Below are 22,741 nucleotides of genomic sequence, written 5' to 3'. Positions count from 1 at the left end.
TAACCAAAATGAGCAAAGATTACATGGCATTTTCCACGAGTAGAGCACAAAACAGGGCCTGAGGCTCTTAAAAAACAAAGTCTTGTTAGTATGTTTTAACTTTTTCAACTTATTTTCAGTGAAAGAGGTGTTTAACCTAATATTATATCAAATATTTTTAATATAACAGTATAATTTTAAGGTAAAAACAACAACAACAAACCTATATGACCAGTTTTATTTTTGGTTCATTTTCTATGAGGATTTTATAAATGTTTAGTTTAGTGATGATCGTGATTTAATCGTATATACAGTTCCAGTGTTTGAAGTTGGTAAAATTTTATGTTTTTGAAAAACTTCTCAACCTGATGGCATTTATTTGATAACAACAATGTTGTTCTATACTGAAACTTTTAATCAATTCAATGCCCTTTCTAGGTATTAATTTATTTCCCCCCAAAATTACTGAACCCAAAGTTTTGAATGGTAGTGTTTGTGAAATGTTAATGGCTAGAGAGTGAGTGGATGAAAGACAAAAATAAGTAGTAAATATAGGCGAGGATAAGAGCATGAGAGCGAGACATTCCTTAAACTGGAGCATCAAGCTAGGACAACAAAGGAGTTTACAAAATCAGTTTTGACCGGCTGAAAATCACACAGCTTAGAAAATCTCCTCCTGGGAATGAATATAGGACAGCAATGAAGTGATCACAGAGTAGAGATAAAATAAATAAAAACATCAAACAATTGGACAGACAGAGATGTAAATCTTGAAAGTCCAAATGACAGAACACAAGATACCAAAAGAGAGAAAAGAGTTACTGAGGCAGGCTAGTTCATTCTTATCATGTTATCACAGGCTGCTTGATGCATCAACAGAGAGATGTATACTGTATGGGTGGATGAGATAAAGAAATCAGGACAGGTGGGTGTTATTTCAGGGGGAAAGCCCATCCAGCAGACCAGACAAAGATCAACATGCCACCTGCTCACCTGATAGATGGCCAACCCCTAACGATGGGGCCTAACCCCCTTTCTATAAATAATCCTATTGAGGTGGGTCAAAACAACACAGCCACATTTATACTAGAGATGATTAAAATAAAGGTTAAATTTTTTTTTTTTTTACTGGATTGTTAATATTTACTATACGTACAGTATAACAATACGTTTGGGTCAACAAATATGTTAAACACTAAACCAAATTGTACATTTATATTGATACATTTATTAATATCAATAAATGAATCACATTATATTTTAGCATTATATTTTTTTTACATTAATGTAAGATTTTTTTTTATATATCAGATTTTTTTTTAAATTGTTAAAATATCAAATTGGATAAATTATCTCACTATTACGGTGGCTGAGAGAGCTCAACGCGATACAGATTGCAAAGCACATGCAAATTGAAAAAACACCAGCAAAAAAAAACAAAAAAAAACATCTTCATCAGTTTGACAACACAAGTGCTGATTCCTTTATCTTTTGGATATTATTGCCTAAATAAGATGAATAATTACATGATTAAATGTAAAAAGTTACTTAAGATGGCTAACTTTTTATATCCTCAGCTAAATATAATTTCAGGTTAATGAAAATACATTTGCAATGCTTCATTAATTGTTTCTTAATGTGCACGTGCTGTGAGGATTTGCACCGTTTCTTAATTTGGATGTGTTGTGAAGTATTAGCAGGCTTTTCATTGTATGCATGTGTTGTGAAGGATTTGCAGAGCGTTTCGTTATATGCATGTGTTGTGATGATTTACAGCGCGTTTCGTTATATGCATGTGTTGTGATGATTTACAGCGCGTTTTGTTATATGCATGTGTTGTGATGATTTGCAGCGCGTTTCGTTATATGCATGTGTTGTGATGATTTGCAGTGCGTTTCGCTGCATGTGTTGTGATGATTTGCAGCACGTTTCATTATATGCATGTGTTGTGAGGATTTGCAACACTTGTATTGTCAAACTGGTGAAGATGTTTTTTCAATTTGCGTTTTCTTAAGTTGCAGCGTGTTGAGCTGTCTGGGCCACCGAACACTATGCTATCTCTTAACTTATAAATTTAATAAGCTATCTTACTCTGCTATTAAAAAGCTCGGGAGTCAATAATATTTTTTTCATGTTTCTGAAAGACATTTAAAGCTCATGGTGAAAAATTTAACTAGAGATTAATAAAAATTCTGAATTGATCAAAAATATTTTTATTTTGTTTCTGTTCAGATATTTAATCAAAATATTGTTTAAGTATTGTTAACACTATATTTTATATATACACATAATATTTTGCATTAAATTACTGTATATTGACATTGAGGAATGCATATTAGAATGGTCAAATTATAAAATTTTAATTAAAAATTAAAAAATATATATTAAGCAATTCTAATAATGTTGCATAACATTATAGTAATGATTCAGTTGTTCAAATATCAAATGTAATAATCATTAATCTGATAAGTTTCTAACTCTTGACTTGAAAAACAGCCAAAAAACGCTAGCTTAGCTTTGAAGCACAGTACACGAATAACTCTATTTTAGCCATCGTTCAAAGTTCATGCACTCTTTCCTCTAATGCCCTGTAAGAGAGGCCAAAAATTTGCATCCGCTCCACATTTCCATCTTCCACCTTCAACTTTTTCCTCGGGGGCTTTTTTACTGGCTGTCAAAACAGGACACATCAATGACACCTCAGAAGAGGTGTGCCTCTCATTTCCTGTCTGAGCGCTACCTCCAGAAAGCCTTAGCTTTCCACTCCCAAAGAATAGTGTCAAGTAGTCTGCGTGACATCCTCTGAGCTGGCAGTTCAGCAGACGATGCTTTTAATGCAGATTTTAATCACTTCCACACCACTGAAGTTATCCCATCGGGAGTGACATGCGGTGGTGACTGGGAGATAAGATGGCAATTTCACGTTTTACTCAAGCACATATGTACTATTTGCAAGTATTTGACAGTTTCTAGCTTCCTGTATTTGCCCCTTGCTTATTTTATTGTTAGCACTGCCATTCAAGACACATTAGCGTCATTAAATGCGAGAGAGAGAGAGAGAGTCACATAAATTGTACAAGCGTGAGGTCTGAGCAATGAATATAATTATGGCTCTGAGCTAATGAACCCATTGTGTCTGGAAATAATTAAATTATTCTGCAGTTGCTTTCCCTCTCTTCAAATGATTTGGTAATCAACACCACTTGGGTTCACTAAAGATGGTAAAAATCTATTCCAATGTATATTAATTACTTAAGGATAAGTGCACTGTTTTAAATAAGCCATTTTATTTACAGAGATTTCAAAATAAATTCATTATAAAGTACTCAAAGCACCCTTAAGATACCACGTGGAATGCCCCAAAAGATCTGACGACCAACGACCAATCAGTATTTCGGTACTTGAGTACTTTTTAATCAGATAAAAAGAGAGTGAGCGGGTTGTCTGATTGGATCTGAGAAGACCGAGAGGGGTTGTTTCCTCATTGCAGTATCTCGCTTCTTCAGCCTTGGCTGGCTGCACCTCCTCAGGATTCATGAGTTACTCTCACACCCAGGGAGGGTGATAATGAGATTGGCTCTGGGCCATCAAACTCACCTTTTTACTGGCCGTGCCATGTCAGCTTACTGGTACACACACACATTAACCAGTGTAGACGGAGATATGCTTGGCTGGGCGCACGCATGCTTCACTACTTTATGTACAATTGCATTCGACTCTGAAGCCATGCGGTGTAAACAAATGCTGGTAAATAAACTGGAACGAGAACTGTTCTTCAGGCCAGGTGGAAAGTGAGTAGAGCTCAGCATTTCATCCCAGATTGCAAATGTTGATGTAAAGGAAGATTAATCATGTTTTTCCAAGCATATTTCATCCAGATTTATTGGTAAAACTTTATTTTGCGACTCACTTTAGAAATTTGGTTGACTATAAATAACTTTGCAACTATATATCAACCACTAGCTTTTAGAGCATTAGTAAATTGCCTCCTTAACATCTGCTAACACTTAATTTCGTTGGTGCCCCAACAGACATTTTAATGATTATACCAAATTTGCCAATACATTTCAATTTATTCTACAAACCCCAAACCTAATCTACTAATACTCTTATTAGAGCTAGTTGACCTGAACTTGAAAAGTTACTTATAGTTAGTAGAATGCCTAAAGTGGACTGTCAAAATAAAGTGATTGTTCAGTAATACAAGGTATATGGCCATATCCACCAAACATAGAACATGCTTAGGGATGCCTGATATTTTGTCTGGTTTCTCACCTTTCTCATCAAAATTATGTATTTTTCCCCCATGAAAACAATTTATTTACATCTTAAAATGGAATATATCTCTTGAAAATAACTCTACACCCTTACCTCATTGAGTATGTGTGAAACCATGAATATGCTAGTTAGCCCCCGTCTCCACTCAAACATACCAGTCCGAACCTGCTCTACTTTCGTCCAGTTAACTGAAGTAGTAAATGCTACACAATGGCAAGTGGCAATCTTGGATTAATGGTTATTGCTATGTCTTTCATTGCAGTCCCGAGAATGAATCCTTGAGTGAGTGCGCAAAAAATGCGCAAAAAGCACTCCCCTCACAATCACTAAAAGGCTTTCAGTGATCGTAATTCATCGTGATCTTATGAAGATACATTATAATGAGTGAAGTTCTACACTATACAGTTAATCTCTTATTTACATAGTATCTACACCTTCTTTTGAGAAGATCTGCGAACGTGCAGACCTCTGCACTGAAACAAACCCCTTTGAGCGGTGAGTGACTAACTTTAACGCCTCTGAATGACCATTGCTTTCACGAAACCAATGCATAAAGTATTGTCTACGATTGGCTACATTACTCAGTGCTGCAAAAACACATGCAATAGAAACCTTTGACCATATATGAAAAGCCCTGGAAGTTAAATAATATAAAAAAAAGTAACAGATGCCTCTACCCAAATCATAAATTTATGGCATTTCAAATCACTGTATAATACATCATCTACATTTAGGATTGTGATGATGTGACAGCTGTTCCCTCTACTGTACCTATTCAGAGGATCCACCACTATGGCTCTAGGGTGAGACATGTCTCCCTCCAAAAGAGTCTTCCTGGTTTCAGATGCCCGCTCCAGCCTAGCCACACTGATTGTTTTTCTGTAGCCATCATTGGTCCAGTAGAGATTATTTCCAATCCAATCCACTGAAATCCCCTCCACATTATCAAGATCTGTAAGAGCACACACAATTCAGCAGCTGAAAAGCTGTTATCGAAGACAAAAAATAAAATAAAATAACAACCTTTGTACCGTTTATATGACTTCAATTCATGCAATTTCAGGTGTAAACAGAGTCTTTGTGTAAGAAAATGAAGAAACTTTACAAACTGAAAACACCAATAATATGAAGAAGAATACATAATGTTCAGTAATTACCATCTTTGAGAATTGTTTCCCGACTGCTTCCATCAACTTTCTGCCGCCCTATCAAAAAACTTGTAGTATCGGCAAAGTAAATGTTTCCTGTTTCAGCATGATAGTCGAGAGCTCTTGGATTCACCAAGTCCTCAATAGGAACCATGTACTCATTGCTAGACTTCACATTTATGTCCAGACCCCGGATTATCCCAGGTCGTCCCTTTCCATAGAAGAGGAAAAGATCATTCCTGGGTTCTGTGAAGACACAGATAGGAAGTATTAACATAAATATATGCCATATACTCTAGTCAAAAGTTTGTAATAATTATGATTTTTTTTTGTTTGTTTTTTTGTCACATGAAATCATTATAATATGCTGATTTGCTGGTCACTTATTATTAGTGCTACACATATATATGGTGGTTATTATTAATAATGTTCCTTATTATTGCAGCATATTGATGAATACAAAGTCAAAAAAGAACTGAATTATTTTAGAGCTATTAGTTAGATGCAAAAAACTTTTCGACATTTATAATAATATGAAATGTTTATCAAGCACCAGCATATTAGAATTATAAAAAAGTTATTGTAAATTACAGTATTATTTCACAATGTTACTGTTCATACTGCATTTTTATCAAATAAATGTACCCTTGAATAGCATAAGATACTTATAAAAAAAAAAAACATAAAAAATTATTACAAATATTTGATATATATATATATATATATATATATATATATTTTTTTTTTTTTTTTTTTTTTTTTTTTTTTTTTGAACCCAAATCAGCTGTGTGAAGATCTACAAAGCCCAATACTGGCAGAGGCAGAGGTGTTAACCCCCTGGGGTCTGAGGGTGATTTTATGGCCTGGATAAGTTAGAGAAATGAATGGAGCAATCAGCATCCTCAGGCAGAAATTATCTTGATTGAGAGTATTTATTTGACAAGCCTCAGCAATTATATTTTTGTTCATCGGGACTCTGTTTAAACAATAAATTTCCTGTTGTCAGATTAGCACAGGCACACAACAGAGACTGAGGTTATCCATGGGCTTGCAACAAGCTCAAATGATCTAACCTCTAGTCACAGTGGGGATAAAACAAAGTGCAGCCTGGCCTGTCTGTTATGTGGCAGGCCAATGGGAAAGGAGGTGGATTCTGGGTAATGAGAGGGACCTCACCCCAACATCCTCCTACTCCCTCATGGGACCACAACAGTGTGGGTGAGACCACACAAATATCACTTCAATTTATCATTCTGAATGGAAGAGCTCCACTACCTTGAAGACAATTAAGCAGTTTGAGACCTATATATCAAACAACACAGGGACTACTGGATGCCACAGTCATTTAGAATAGCTTCTCATCTGATGGAAAGAGGCAGGAAGTAGAACATCTGGGTGGCGGTATAAATCAGAAACATCTCAAGACGCAGAGCTTGGTTCATTATTGCAGTCACTTCATGCTTAACTCAGGATCGTCATTAATTGACCCATAGCTTTCATTGTCAACTAAGTAAAACGTCCATTGATCAGGAGGATCTGCGTATGTGGGAACAGAGTGGAAATGGCAGTAATGGCAGTAATGAATCATGCTATAGGCAGTCAATAAAATAACATCACAACCACGTGGGCCAATCTCCTTAAAAGTTAATCTCCATCTCTGTCAGTGCCAAGACTGGCGCAAATGCAGAAGCGCTCAATCTTCTAGTGTAACAACACGTACATTTCAATTTCCAGGTCTAGATTGCTGACGAGAATCGAATAAAACAAAGACATATTCCATCACCATTTCTGCATGAATGACGTGACATTATGTGACATAAAATCATTGGGTAAATTTTCACTCTTGTGCCAGAGAAGAAATATATCTTTATTAGGATGGTCAATTGCTATATATAACATAATAGGGAATTACTGAATTTATATATATATATATAATTTTTTATAACTGATTGCATTAATCCTATAAAGCATACTGTATCATACTTGATAGATGCCTTCTGTTGTCTGATAGGTTAATATATTTTCATACTATTACTTGATAATTCATGCTTATAAGGTTAAAAGAAACAAAAAGTGACTTAATTATTATTATAATCATTATTATCATTATAAATCATATTATTTCAGAACAACACATTTGAACAGCTACAGTGCACAAAAGTGAGGCTGTGAACTAAGGTGGACTGACTTTTGCAGGACAGCCCATCACTTCCCAGGCTGAATCCGGTATGACAGCGGCAGCTCCGGGATTTGTAGCTCCCACTGAGAAGGCAGATGTGCGAGCATCCTCCTGGTTTACCATAAGGGTCAACTTCACACGCATGGCCCTTGACTGAAGAGAGGACACGGGTGTCACATTTTCAATTAGCATATTCATATATGCATATAATCTTGAATAATGTTTTATTTATAAATATGTAATACAAAACCTGAAACAAAGCCAAAAAGTGATGCACATGATGTAGAAAAAAAAAAAGAAAAAAAAAGATGCATAGACATACATGCTGTTCGATCTAAACAAGCAATTCAAACCAAACACATACTTTACCTTTCGGCTGACTGAGCTTGTGGTAAACCCGTATTGTTTTTGCATTTCCTATGCTTGTTAGCGTCTCCGGGTCTGTGACATTAAAGCGATTTATCCGTAAGATGTCTACCACTGCTCCACTTGAGGGTTCAGAGCGAGTTGCGTACAAGTAGTCCTCAAAAACAGCTAATCCATGCAGGTGGGCCACCTAGCAAAAGGAACATTGACCATGTCAGGTTGATTAGAACACCCAGAAGCTACTTAGCTAGGTAAATAGAACCTTGTAAGCTCAAAAAAAAAAAAAAAAAAGCAGAACAGCACTGATACAGTCCTTGGTATTTCCATTTGATTCAACATCAACATTCAACATTGAATTAGCCATTAGCTAAAGCTGTTATTAGACTTAATTTGACCTGGCAACAACCCACAAGCTGAATAAAGAGGTGCAGATTTGCAGACAGGCTGAAGTTAACGGAATTGTGTTGTTATGCATTCAGGCAGTTCAGGACGTTTGGCAGGGTCAGCTAGAGTGCATGTGTTTCTCTGGGGACACCTCGATTCTGTGGAGTGATTCTAGCCTACATGCTATCTCTGCAAGCAACATGTGACAGGAGCAGACTGGGAGTGCTGAACCATGCCTGCAAATACACACATATTAAAAAGTGCATTGTGCTTCACCTAAACCCACAGGGAGATAATTCATCCTCTCTTTCCCTAACTGCAAGAGGTAAGAAATGGTAGCAAAATAGTGTGGCTCATAACGCTATTCTCTTTTAAATTTATAGTCAGGTACTCAACCATTCCTCCAGGGCAAGAGTGGATATTCCAGTTTCCCCGCAAATTATTTGGACACTTAATGCACAATAAAACAATTGTTTAATCAAATGGTTTTGAGATCAGTTTTAGTATATGTATAAAGTGAGTTCACACAGGGGTCCATCATATTCACAAAGAACATTTCATAATGAAACTATTTGAATGCCAGTTTCCACCTGTGATCCACTTTTGGGTTGATACAGTTTTTGAGAGAAGGGTAACACTTTATTATTTGGATCAGTTCTCACTATTAACTAGTCACTTATTAGCATGCCCATTAATACCATATTGGTTGTTTATGAGTACTTATAATTCAGGGCTCTAAACCAGTTCAAGGAACAAAAAAGAAAACGAAAACCGGAAAACCAGGAACAGAACCAGAAATAGAAACGAAATCAAACTTTATAGTTGCGAACAGAACCAAAATTTTTAAATGACCATTAACCAGTTAATAACATTATTTTATCGTTCCATTTAATATTTGAAATTTGCTGTCAACCAATCATGAATTTCAGTAGTATGTCCTATGCAAATGTGAAATCTGTATAACCAACCAGCTTTGGTATGACCTTATGCGCACAGATAACATAATTTTGAACATATATTGAAGCCTGTTCATTATCAAAATAAAATCGAGTTAAAGAAACAAATAAAAAGTTACACTGTTCCGTTGTACAAAAGGTTGCAGTCAGCGTGACCGCGCCTCACTGTGCTGATAGAAGTCCATGTGAAGGATGTTTTATGTCAATGAAATTACAAACACTATTATAATAAATAAATCATATTTTAGTATCCAGATACATATGGATTCATGCCGAATGAGGGAGGTAGGCATCAGCTTCACCTTAATTTGAAAAATTAATGTGTTTTTGGATTGATGTTTTTATAGCCTAAACTTTAGAAGATTTGTTTTGGAGAGAAACTAATAACTGTTTTTAGAATGTTTGTATACATTTTGCTTTAGACTAGGCATTTTAGCCTTCATTATTTCGGGAAGAAATAGGGCTAATTTTTTTTTTTTTTTTTTTTTTTTTTTTTTTTTTTTACAATGCAGCAAACGTTATTAAATATCTTAAAAATACTTTAATGTCGTTAAAGCGTTGAGAGATTCGTTTGTTTGTTTGTTTCTTTAGTAGCCTGTATACATTTGACCAAAATCTAGAAAAGAAGAAGTTGGCTGTGACTTAAGTCAGCGTGTTATTGGCTAACGTTAAATTAAATTAAATCAAATCAAATCAAATCAAATTAAATTAAATTAAATTAAATTAAATTAAATTAAATTAAATTAAATTAAATTAAATTAAATTAAATTAAATTAAATGTATGCATTTATCAGAGCCAAAAGCGACTGTATTCAAGCTAACAATTTAGTAAAATATATTACTGAGTACAGTTGAGTGCAGTGGAGAGTAAGTGAGCAAAGAACAGAGCATGCTTTAAATAAAAAACAAAAAGTTCTGCAAGGGTGCCTAATTAGATTGGGGAATCATCACATAATAAGAAACCTGTTAGAAAAACAATGAAGTTGAAAAAGGGTAGATGCCGTTTTCAGGACTCGCAGAAACTCACCTTAATTTGCATCCTCTCACCAATACGTTGCAGTTCACATTTAAGAGCTCCATTAAACCAAGCAAACCCACACCTACCTGCATACAGTCATCCATTGCTCAATGGACGTGGCCTTCTACACTTTCCAACAACGAGAAGATCTTTGGGTGGCTTGGCTGAGGTCTACTTTTGAATAATAATGATCCATAATTACCATCCTCTTAAGTGCACTTCAGGTAAAATATTCAAATGGTGAATCTGTTTCAGTAGTCCGTGTTCATTTTAACTAATTAATGCAAGAACTAGCTCGAGCAATTAAAATGCAGATGAAACCACATAGATACAGTTGCTGCTGGGTATAAATGCCATAACCAATTAATACTTGAAATCAATCTGTGTACAACTGTGTTGGTTTCTTTCCCCTCCTATCAGGAAAGAATTTAAATCTTGCAACAGACAAACAACCCTTTACTTCCCTTCACATCACCATTGGTAAGTAAGCATATCATATTAATTTGTCTATTAAGAGCTCAAGAATTTAAACAACAATTTTTTTGGTGTATTAAAAAATGGTACCTAAATTTAGCTAAATAAGCTAAATTTTGGCAAGATTTCACAGACAAAAATGACAATTTTCAATAGTGTAGTGATGCAGGTCACGCACAAGTCACTTTCAAACCAAGCAGTTTTGAAAGTCCAAATCCTTCAAATCTGCATGACCAATGTGAACATGCGTGAAATCAACATAGGTAACTTTTTTGCTTATTCAAAATGAAATGACAGGATTTTTGCAAACAAAATTTCGCCAAGCATCAGTAAATGTGACTGCACCTTTTGGCTAGGATAACCTTAAGAAGAACTCTCTTTTATGATCATCTGCTGCTAAGCAACTAAATTGATCAAATGTGACAGAAATTTCCACAAAAATATAATGCAGCAGAAGTGTTTTTAACACTTATAACAATGAATGTTTCTTGAGCACCACATTATTCTTGCTTAAATAAATATGGCGTGGTTGACCATAAGAGACTTCTTTGCAAAACAAACTAAATTCTTAAACCCCAAATCTTTAAACAGCAATGTATGAAGCTGCAAAATGACAAACCAATTCCAAAAAAACAGAGACAAAAAACAGAAAAATAACTTACTTGATATCCTTGGATGATAGTGTGTCTGTTTTTGCCATTGTAATCCACCATTTCAATGTAATCCAGATATGCGTCTGCCCAGTACACCAACTTTTTTACCAGATCCAATGCCACGGCAGTCGGCCGCTCAACCTTGTAATCCACGAGTCGAGTTCTGTTGGTGCCATCCATGTTGCAGCGTTCCAGTTTTGCTTGATATCCATAGTCAGTGAAGAAGAGCATCCTGCAAGTGATCAAGAAGTGCAATGTCTTTTTTACTGAGGTCACCCAAAAAATGTAACTTATATCCTATTTGCTTATTTTTCATGGCATTCCACCACCATTAAATCTTTCCATAAGACAACAGCTAGAAGTGACCAATGAAGCATTCGGTACACTATACAGGTTTGAAACAACATTTGGAAAAGTAAAGTACACATTTCCTAAAGTACATACTTTTCCTAAGTACACATTTCTGTGACACATAAAACAGCAAGATCTCATGAGTACAATTTTTCATCACCGGCTGTTCCTGTAAGACTTTCTTTTTGTTTCCACCCATAAAACATGTTGCCAATTAAAGCAAGACCTCATTAGTGACATAAATGCATTTATCGAATGACGCCATCCTCCTTTGAAGTATTTCAATTACAGTAGCCCTGCTCAAAAAAAAAAAAAAATATGTTTGCCCTTTGTGTATGAAAATAAATGACCAGGCTACAAACAGCTACAAAAAGCCTACCAGTTCAAGCTCTAACAACATCAGATACCTAGTGGCTGATACTGCAAACACATAATTTAATTAGGAATCTAACACAGAAAGAATTCACACACAGCAGCAGTCCCCGAGTGCTTAATTGCTCCAGAGAAGCAAACATAAAACATAAAGGAAATTCAAAAAAACCTAAACCATAAGGAGCTTTTTGTCATGGGATATCCATCTTGTAGTCTGTTGTTATACAGAATTCTTTGCAGTGCAATATCAACATTTTCTTGTAAGTCATTTCGTTTGTCCCTTGGGGACTGAAGTAGGAGAACTCATTAAATGTTTAGTCAGACTTTTAGCTGATTAGAATATTAGTAAATGATGTAAAAAGCATGTCTCTCTAAGGCTTCTGCCTCTTGACCCTCCTCATATCTTTTGTTTTCTGAATGTTAGAAATAATTGAACCATGAATCAGTGATGCTTCTTCTGCCTGCCAACAAAAAAAACTAATTGGCTCCTGTATCAGATACAAAGTTCCAGTACACTTTGGTGTGTTTGACTTGCTCTGTGTTTCTCAGCCAGGTTTTATTTATTTATTTATTTCTAATTTGGAACAGTTCAGCCCTCATTACAGAAATGGATACCATACTGTTCCATTAAAAAAAAAACAATTCATACTAGAAAAAAAAAAAAAAAAACACATAACTGCATTGTTCCGTTATGTTCAAATTTGTACAAATAGGATTAAAAATCAGATAGACATACTCTCAGCCACATCCTCGGACTGCCCGCAGTCTAATGCATATTGTACAAATACTGGAAAGCACATTTTCAATGTGGCAAACTTCACTGTTTTGACATACCATCTTAAATATGCAACACTAAAGTAACAAGCCACTTAAAAGTGAGGAATAAATACATTACATAATATGAATAATATACACCACTGTTCAAAAGTTTGGTGTTCTTTAAGCAATTATTACTCTTATTCAGCAAGGATGCATCAAAGGAATTTAGAATGTTATAAAAGATAAAAGAAAAGGATGAAAAGATGTTTGCTGAGCAGCACATCAGTATATTAGAGTGATTTCTGAAGGATCTAAATTCTAAACTACAATTCTAAATGGCCCTTTGAATAAAACATATACAGTCGTTTTGAACTGGAATCATGGTGGAATATCCTGTGATGTCCACTTCGCAGGGCACTTATGATCGAATATAACAAATGATGTATGTGATAAAAGAAATATACCAAATATGCAGGGGGGCGTGAGGACTGCGATTGGGAAACGCTGGAATAAGACATCAATATGTGCTTTGTACATAATAAACAGCCAATTTGCTAGTAATAAGCATGCTAATAAGCAAACAGCAAATCGTGAGAGTTGGTCCCTAAACTAAAGTGCTACCGAATAAACTATTTTTTTAAAAAAAACACTAAAATAGATGGTTTTAAATTGAAATAATATTTGTTTTGTTTAAATAAATGATTGTATTATATATTGTTAGCAAGAGGATCCATCTCATTCTGAGCCACCCACTGCCATTAGATTCAATTGCTGCTGAATGTGATTTTAACACCAAAATAAATGACATACATAAGAATAAAGCTGATAAGGTATCTGCAAGTTCAGTGTCTTTTTCCTGCCATTATATGGAAGAAAATCTTTCATACAGCAATCCATGATATTATTCACTCATCCATATGTAATCTGTGAGATGGTTGGGCCATTCTCACTATGATAAAGCAGTTTAATCTGTAAAGAACACATTTACATGTCAACTTGATTTAAGTATATTTAAAAAAAAAAGTATGTTATAGTTTTATTTTTACATTGTTTAATTTTATTGGTAAACAAATGATGTTATTTCTAAATTAAATACAGACAAGATTTTTAACAATAGTTTAATTATTTTTAATGTTCAGCAAATCAAGGCGAGAATGGTGATGTGTCATCATTTAATAAAAAAATAGGTACTTTCATTAATCAAAACAAAATATTCTCCTGCCAAAGTTAGTAATGAACAATACAGTCCGTTAGGCTGACTGTAGACATTGTTGCCAAGCAATTTAGCAACTTGCTACATTAAGAGAACATATAATCCTCACCAAAATCTAGAATGAAGAATTATTAAAATAAATTATATTAATTGATAACGTTATTATCAGCCACATTCAACAGGTCTGCAATATCTCCAACAAAATACACCAAGGAACAGTACTACAAAATTAGATGACAACAAATACAATAAAGCAAAATGAATTAAAAAAATAAATCTATAATTTGTTTTTATGCCATATATTGCTCTGAGTATGTGTTTGAGGCAAACAAACATTTTCCACCATTGTTCACTGTACTGTGTATATACTTTCTACATCTGATTTTAATAATACAAACAGATGAGACAGCGATCCAGAAGATATTATTGCAGTGAATGTTGCATTCTAATACCACACAACAATAACCACAGAATAATACATCAACAATACTTTATTTTTTTGGTTATCTGCTACTCAGTAAACCCAGACAAACCACAAAACACAATGGGAACCAATCTGACCCAGTCATATATCTCATCTGTTTCTTTAGACCTTTCAACCCTGACTTTAAGTAATCACTGCAAGGTGATACAATGGTCCAACCCAAACCCGGACCGCAGGGGAATTTCATTACTGAAGAGAATACAGAACAGAAAATGCCTCCCCTTTCTTTCACTAAAACAGATTACCAAACAGGATTATTTTGCTCCAAATAGAATTCTAGTTTCCCAATCTCCGCTGACTAAAAAAATGCCTGCTTTTTAGAATTGATTTGGGGAATAAGTTAGACTTTGAAAAGCGGGGTTAAACCAAGTTTTCCAAGTCTTATTCCCTCTCTGGGATTTTTGTTTCAAATTAGAAAGCTACATTTTATATAAAGCCTCTCTAGAAGCATGTAAGAGGACGGAGGCTCCTTCAGGAAAGCAGGCGAGAAATCAGACCAAAAAGAAAAAAAAAATTAGGGAAGGAAAATTATTTCTGAACCACAAACGAAACACTTAACGTTTTGTGAACTCTTTCCATAACTACTATACCTCATGCTGAGCCACTATCACAAACCGCCTCAATTTCTTTTGTTTTCACTCAAACGCTCCAGGCTGACAGACCTCCTGTGATCCATCAGCCTCCCTCACACACATGCAGCTCCAACCTCATCTCGCCAATTACAGGAGGAGGACCAGGAAAAGCAGAACGGCAGTGTAATGTAGTAAACAGCACTTTGCTGAAGCCTGGAGGCTTAAACCGCTGTACTCCTTTCCCACATTCCCGGGAGGAAACTGGCTGGATGCACTGAAGGCCATGTACAAATGTGAGAGAGCCATTCCCGTGGGTTATGTTCATGTAAACGCACCAACGGCACATAAAAAAAAAAAATAAATAAAAGAAGCGTTTAAGTTGGTACAATTACATGCTCATCATAGGCCATAAATGGACACAAAAAGGCATGTTCACAGTGAACGGAGGAGGAACAGTGTTGAGCTTGTTTGATAAGGCTAAAAAGGGCCAACTTCAAGATTTTTCCAAAACCGGATTTTCTGCTTAAGGTCGGCTCTGTGAGGTGAATAAGGGGATCTTCCGAAAACATATGGGAGCCCAAGAGAAAAGCTCCAAACCAGAAGCATATGTTTCTAAAGCCATATCCTACAGCATTTGTACTGCACACCGAGAGCTTTGCAGAGTTGAAAGCTAGAAAAACAAAGCAATACTGTATCTAGCCAAGCATTTCATTTGGCCAAAAAAGACTGAAGCATTTGCTTTCACTTTATTTGTGCAGTTTGCACAACTACTGCTTCAAATCGAAGATAATTTTATCATAGCCAATTTATATTTCTTTGCCCATAATACATACAGTGGTGGCCATTGTTAAATTATTATTAGAACACTAGTATTTTCACCAGCTAAAAAAGGTTTAAGTCAGTTATTTCCATATTTTGCTGTAGTGTGCCAGTAGGATATATCAGTTTATATTTCCAAGCATTCATTTTGCCATTAATTGTAATGATCCAGTGAGATTTTTGTTTGCACAAGTAGTCTGAAAACAGCCAGTGCTCCACACATAGATATTTTTCTCATCATCATCCAGTCTGTCTGGAATTAAGTGAAGAAACTGAAACAACTGAGACACATTAAATCCAGAAGAACTGTGGCAATGTCTCCAGATGCTTCAAAAAATCTAGTGTTCTAATAATTTTGGCCACCACTGAACATAATATTCTAATATTCTTTAGTACATTCGATACATTGATATATATATATATATATATATATATATATATATATATATATATATATATATATATATATATATATATATATATATATATATATATATATATTTGCATTTGTGTATGCATTCATTTAATGAATAAGCTAATTTTCTTAAATGTAAAAAAAATAAAATATATTTTTAATATCACTGAATGTATATGTACACAAAGGCACATGGTTTTTAATGATATAATGTATCCATACCAGATACAATATGTAAATTAGGTAATATTAAAAACTGGTTTAGATGGAAAAAAATTGGTTTAGAGTGAAATGGACGTTTATTCCTACAGACATATTGAGCATCGAGATGCATTAGCAAAAAGGCATTTTTTTTACCTTAAAAAAAGTTACTTTTACCTTAAAGCAAAAAGACAGCGACCTTATTGAGTGTTACAATTTCTATCATTCATACTATATGTACAAATGGACCACCTCTGCCTTATACTGTACAGACAGCAATAAAAATACTTTAGTACTAAAATGCCAAACATTAAAGCAATGCAACTAGAGAATTCAGTCCTCTGTGCATTCCATTCAAAATCTCTTGAAAGATTTTGAAACATCTGCGAGGTTGTTGATGATCACAGGAGAAAGAACACAGCCTTTAGACTCAAAGAGATAAATGGCTGTCATTTCCTTTAAACACGCCTTCATTCAGGGCAGTCAGGATTTCGTTTTTGTCAGAGCCACAGCACGAAAACAAAAGCATGACAACCACACACCGAAGAACGGAAGCGAAATTGATGGCCTGGGCTCTCTTTGCAGTCTTTAGTCTGCTGAACACCGGTGCTACAATTTAGGTTTACTGGGCGAAATGCGTCTCATTAAAAAACCCGGAACTGAGTGCTCTGCCTGTCCTTGCACTCTCATGAATAAATGGGACAAACTCTCTCCTGAATTCCTATTCTAAGCTCGCCGGGAATATTACCATGGCACTCCTTTTAGCAGCTAATGACTAGAATAATCATGCTGCCCTCCTCTCCTTTGAGGACTCTTTGTGTTCTTTTACTCATTTCTCCTGAAACATTTCCACAATCACCGTGCTGACGTGAGGGATCCGCCACCCCCTTGTTTCAACTGCGGCTTTGTGGTGTCAAAGCAAAACAAAACTCATGTAAAGCAGATTTCTGCAAGGGCGTTCGAGACTGTGGGATGCTGGATAAATCATGGAATACTAATGGCACTCCTGACTGTGGGAGTTGTAGCACAATCATGCAACCAGACAGTGTCGAAAAGAAAAGTAAATATTGAGCTCTGGGAACAGTACAGACAAGACACATTCAGAGAAATATTTGCCTAAAATCTTGCAATATATGTGAGAGGATTCAGATTATCAAAGGCCTTGTCAAAAATGAAATCTCGCTTCATGCATTTTCAGCTCACCCCATTAGAGGATCCAGAGCGATTGCTTTAGGGTTCAAAAGGTCGAGGTCTATCACCGTAACACAGGTGTCTCCATGCTGGTTGCAAACGAATATCCTGTCGCTTGCTTGATCCACGAAGTAAAAGTTTCCCGTGAGCCAGTCAAAGGCTAATTGATCAACATCTGAAACAAAGGAAAACATGTCAGTTTACACGAAACAAGATGATACTGTATATTGATGTGACACAACATTAATTGGCATGCGTTCACGCATAAGTCATTGCGAATTCTTGCCATGAAGTGTTAATCAATCAATCATATTCATGAAAGTCCTTATTCATGAAAACAATTTCCTAATCTACATATTATAATTGCTACTTTACTTTTTTATTAATATTTCATTTTTAAATGTTGTTATTGCTGCTTTATATGATGTATTAAATAGAATATTAATCCATTTTAACTGGATTTGAGATGGAATTAAGAAAAAAAAAGCAATTAAATGCATTAACATGCATGATAAACACACTTTAAGATAAACACACTTTTCAGGCATGAAATATTTAAGAAATAACTAAAACAAACAGTTCACTTTTTAAACTAAAAATATAAAAAGCCTACCATTGAACAAAAACAAAAAGTGCCCAATAAACTAAGTCATATTAGTACAATTTATTTACTTTTTTTAAGATCATAAACTCGGGGGCCATTAGAGGCTCTTAATGCACTGTGCCAGACTTGAAATATGTTAGAACTGAAATGCTTTGTTAAGTCAAAGAAATTCTTGTTTTAGAGGCTATTTTTGGATCAATATCCTGGAAAGAGAGCATGTTCTTTTTCTCTTATTCAACACTGAAAACTAATAGGCTAATTATTAAAAGAGTAATGGATCATTTTCGATTGGGATCTTTTAATGAATATTTAATGGATACATAGTGTAGGATGAACTATACAAATGTGAATAAACCATTTCCTGTAGCGGTAAATAAATTATAAGCACTGTTAGCTTCCATACAGCTTGCATTGATAAGCACTACGCAGTCAAGCAGAACTCAGTGTTACACTGAATGTTTTGTTCAGCCTGAGAAGATAAGGTCTCATGAGTAAAGGAGAAAATGTACTGAACTTTTAACTTCAACTTTAAGCAAAGTTTATCAGATGTTTATTAATTTTTTTTTAAATAATTAAATTACTTTGGACTTTACAGACATATTTCATAACACTGTCAAAACATTTATTTAATTTTGGGGTAGTTTAGATAATTCTTAGAGAAATCTTGTTTTTCTTTCAACGTACTGCATTCTCAATGTAGCAGGAGAGTTAAACCGGAATCATACCGTGGAGATTCTGGACTGTCTTTACTTCCTGTTCTTTAGTGAAACCACTTGCTTTCCTCATCCTGGCACACCGGAGTTGTCCGGAGGACTCTGAGGATGTGACCCAGCATACTGATTCCTCTTTATGGTTGAAATCCAAACCATGAGTTCCATTTGAGTCCAGTTGTTTGAGGGTTTGCAGGCGGGATCCGTTTAGGGCTGTGATTATAATATTATCCGAGCCTCCAATCAGCAGTGCTGCAGGGTTTTCACCGGTCTCTGGAATAGATGGATAGGAAAATAGTGTCAAGACAGCTTGAGGCCAGGCATTTCCTTGGCATTCCATGCTTTCAGTAGAATAGGATAATACAGGCTTCCGCAGAGGGCATGGGTAATTGAGAAGCATGTCTCTTAGGAGAGAAACCCATTTTCAGAACACAGCGGTTAGCTGGACATTTCTCTTCTTATTCAGTTTTGCAATGTATTTCATAAGTGGAAGTGGATATTATATTCACATTGTATAATGCAATTTATGTGTATATATGCGCATATGTGTGTGAATGTCTCAAGCTGTGAATACTTTTTTATTTTCAGGTTTGTATATACAGTATATAAGTAAAATAAACCAACACAGATCTTTATTTTAAATTATTTTGCAGTGAATTTATTTTTAAGAGTCTTATTTAACATTCACCTTTCTAATGGCTATGTCATCCTCCGCTGGCCCCCGTCAGACGGCCGGGAAAAGATGATGCATTGAAATTTATATGCATGAGCTTTTACATTTAATGGAAACCCCATAGTTATCCCAGTGCAACAACCTCTTTCTGCTAAATTAATATTAATGTGGGTGAGCACTGAGTTCAGTTAAGTTTATGGGTAATGATATTCAGTTTATTCCTCATAGGAAAGCAGTCACATTGATTAAACGCGGGACAGATTCCGCATCCAGCAGCAAGGTGCGCTGCTGCCTGCTAGCTATTTCCCACTGAGCGTACAGTGGTGTAATCTCCATTTAATTTAAAACACATATGCAAACCAGTTGCAGTGCACCACACCAATATAAATACTAGAACGCATCATCTTTTTAGGTCACAAAATGCTTTGCTCAAGGCATCTTTTGAAGCCATCACACCAAGCACACACTGTAACAGATGTTATTTGTAAATTGTGTGTACTCAATATAATAAATTTAAGCAGGGACAAGTTTATAACGCTAAAAATCATAGGACTGCAAATTACATTATAGGCCACCAAAAATTTGATTTTTTTTTTAAATTGATTGCAGTATATAATTTCCCATATAGTCCCAGTCAGTTCTAACAACATTTAGCTGATATTTCCCACAACGTTTATCATTAAAAATGGATGTAAATCTTTAAAAAATATTAATTATATGTTTAAACATAGAAATGATGCTTAAATAGATCTTCTGCAGTGTCAGAATGAGAGCTCAATGGAGAACGCAATATCATGGATAGAAGACTCATATTTTATCCTACTCTTTAGATCTTAATAAATTATTTGTTTATTATAAAAAGGCAGATTTTTACTTCAAAAGATCTCAATTAATGGATTGGATTACTTTCGGATTCACTGCAGAGAATACAATGGTGAGCAAGTGACATAATTCTAAATTTCTCCAGATCTGCAATGATGAAAATACAAACTCAGCTACATCTTAACTGGCCTGAGGGTGAATAAAATGTCAGCAAATTTTTATTTTGGGTGAATTACTCCTTGAATGGTGCTGTAAACTGTAACTAAAATGTAATTTCAAAAGGTTTTTATTTTTTATTTTTTTGCACATTTTGCTAAGACTCAGCAGCCAATCCAAAACCAGCAAACCTGAACAAAAGTGTTCAAAGGCAGCCAAAAAGCAATACTTTATAGACAATGCACTCTGATCCACTCATATACTGTACGTACTGAGTATGTTTGCTGTAATCTATATAGTTTCCCACTGTTAACACTTTAAGCCATTCAAATACATGCGGCACATTTTCTCCTTATTTTATAATAATTCTCACAGCTAAATAAAAAGCTAGTTATTGAACATTTGGGACTCAATAACACTTTTTTATTAAAACGACTTCAATTACCTGAGCACAAACAAATGACCAATCTTCAAAAGCGATTAGAATCTATTAAGCATTGTAGTGAGTGTTTTCCCTACAAAACCCCCTTATTACAAAAGCAGGCGATTTAATGATAAACTTGATTGGATTTGTGGCTGGTGGAGAGACACTCTCACTGGCAGGTGCCATTAGCCAAGTAATCATTGTCATGGGCTGATAAAGACAGAGAATAGCTGTCCTTCAGGCCCTGCTCTTCATAAAACTCAGCCTCCACTTAATCCTCAATGTCTGGCTTATCTTCCACCAATAGCTCCATTATTTCTGTCCATTGGCACACCAATACTGATATAAGGACTTGTAGCAGAATATCCCAAGCAAACTGCCTCAATTTTCAGGTCCTTATGAGAATGAGCAGCTGAACGGGTTTAGTCTAGACTCTAGATTCATACGTGATCCCTGAAAGCCTACTTGGAAAAGGCAAACCTGACAACTGCAAAGAATTTTGATACATACGTAGAATTGCTAATGACTCGATGAATAATAAAATAAGTTAAATGAAGTTTAAACAAGCATTGACTTAGTAAAGGGGCATGTTGTCACTTTGTGAGGTATATGTAAGAAATTAAATTATATATGTATATAAAGTTTGTGAAATCTTATGTGACATCTGCCCTCTGAGACAACTAGGCCCAATCTCTCCCATCTGCGTGGTGATCACTAAGCAGAACTAAGTTTTTTCAGATACGAGTCATTTCAGATACACCCAACATCTAATAAGCATTGCATATTTCTCAAGCATACAGAACATGTTTTTCAAGGTCATAAAATTCCCAGTTTAAGGCAGTGCTGCAGCAGCTGTAAGTTAATTTCATTCATATCACACAGAGTAATAATCCACCTCGTTTCAACTCGGTGCACTCTTGTGAAAGAACAATATCAGGACGTGACAACATTTCAGGCAGCTTATAGATCCCCGGTCATTAATTTATCATGCTCTTACCGTGTTTGGCTATGCAGGATCGTCTGTTCGGCTGCAGGCTGTACCCATCTGTACAGCTGCAGCGATATGACCCATAGGTGTTCATGCAGGTCTGGCTGCATGTCCCATACATGGCGCATTCATCATGATCTGTACACAGAGGAAAAGTCATTTATGACAAATTAGGTGTGCTCAAACATGACCCAAATACATAAAATCCACTTAATGTGGCCTCTCGGTGGCTTCTCCCTATGCCATCTCATATTTCCGGGCAAGTCCTGCCTTGCACCAGTCTCTAGAGCTTTGCCTGTTTAAGCTGTACTGAAGTGTAATGTTCCACTGGTGATTTACTGATTTTTTATTAATTGAATGTCCGGAGACACCTTCTTCGATCAGGGTATAAAATAGAGCCTAAAAATTCTTTCTTCTTCCAACAAATATATAGCAAGTGGAAAAAAGGCAATGTGGTGGAGTGTTACTTAACCTTCAAATATATATATATATATATATATATATATATATATATATATATATATATATATATATATATATATATATATATAT

The 22,741-nt window shown here is 35.3% G+C and overlaps 1 protein-coding gene across 1 annotated transcript in view; it reads right to left on the bottom strand.

Annotated features, from left to right (window-relative positions):
• Nucleotides 1-22,741, bottom strand: part of lrp1bb (low density lipoprotein receptor-related protein 1Bb) — a 257,531-nt gene that overhangs the window by 124,860 nt on the left and 109,930 nt on the right. Inside the window, exons 5-12 of the mRNA XM_052566199.1 lie at nucleotides 22,199-22,327; nucleotides 19,142-19,399; nucleotides 17,825-17,987; nucleotides 11,445-11,667; nucleotides 7,954-8,140; nucleotides 7,594-7,737; nucleotides 5,415-5,651; nucleotides 5,029-5,209 (exon numbers count right to left, since the gene is read on the bottom strand). Coding sequence (XP_052422159.1) covers nucleotides 5,029-5,209; nucleotides 5,415-5,651; nucleotides 7,594-7,737; nucleotides 7,954-8,140; nucleotides 11,445-11,667; nucleotides 17,825-17,987; nucleotides 19,142-19,399; nucleotides 22,199-22,327 — 1,522 coding nt within the window. The remainder of the gene's footprint in view (nucleotides 1-5,028; nucleotides 5,210-5,414; nucleotides 5,652-7,593; nucleotides 7,738-7,953; nucleotides 8,141-11,444; nucleotides 11,668-17,824; nucleotides 17,988-19,141; nucleotides 19,400-22,198; nucleotides 22,328-22,741) is intronic.

The sequence above is a fragment of the Carassius gibelio genome, chromosome B9, assembly GCF_023724105.1.
Source record: "Carassius gibelio isolate Cgi1373 ecotype wild population from Czech Republic chromosome B9, carGib1.2-hapl.c, whole genome shotgun sequence".
Taxonomy (NCBI): Eukaryota; Metazoa; Chordata; class Actinopteri; order Cypriniformes; family Cyprinidae; genus Carassius; species Carassius gibelio.
The sequence above is the reverse complement of the archived record's forward strand: the minus strand, read 5'-3'. Positions and strand labels throughout refer to the sequence as shown.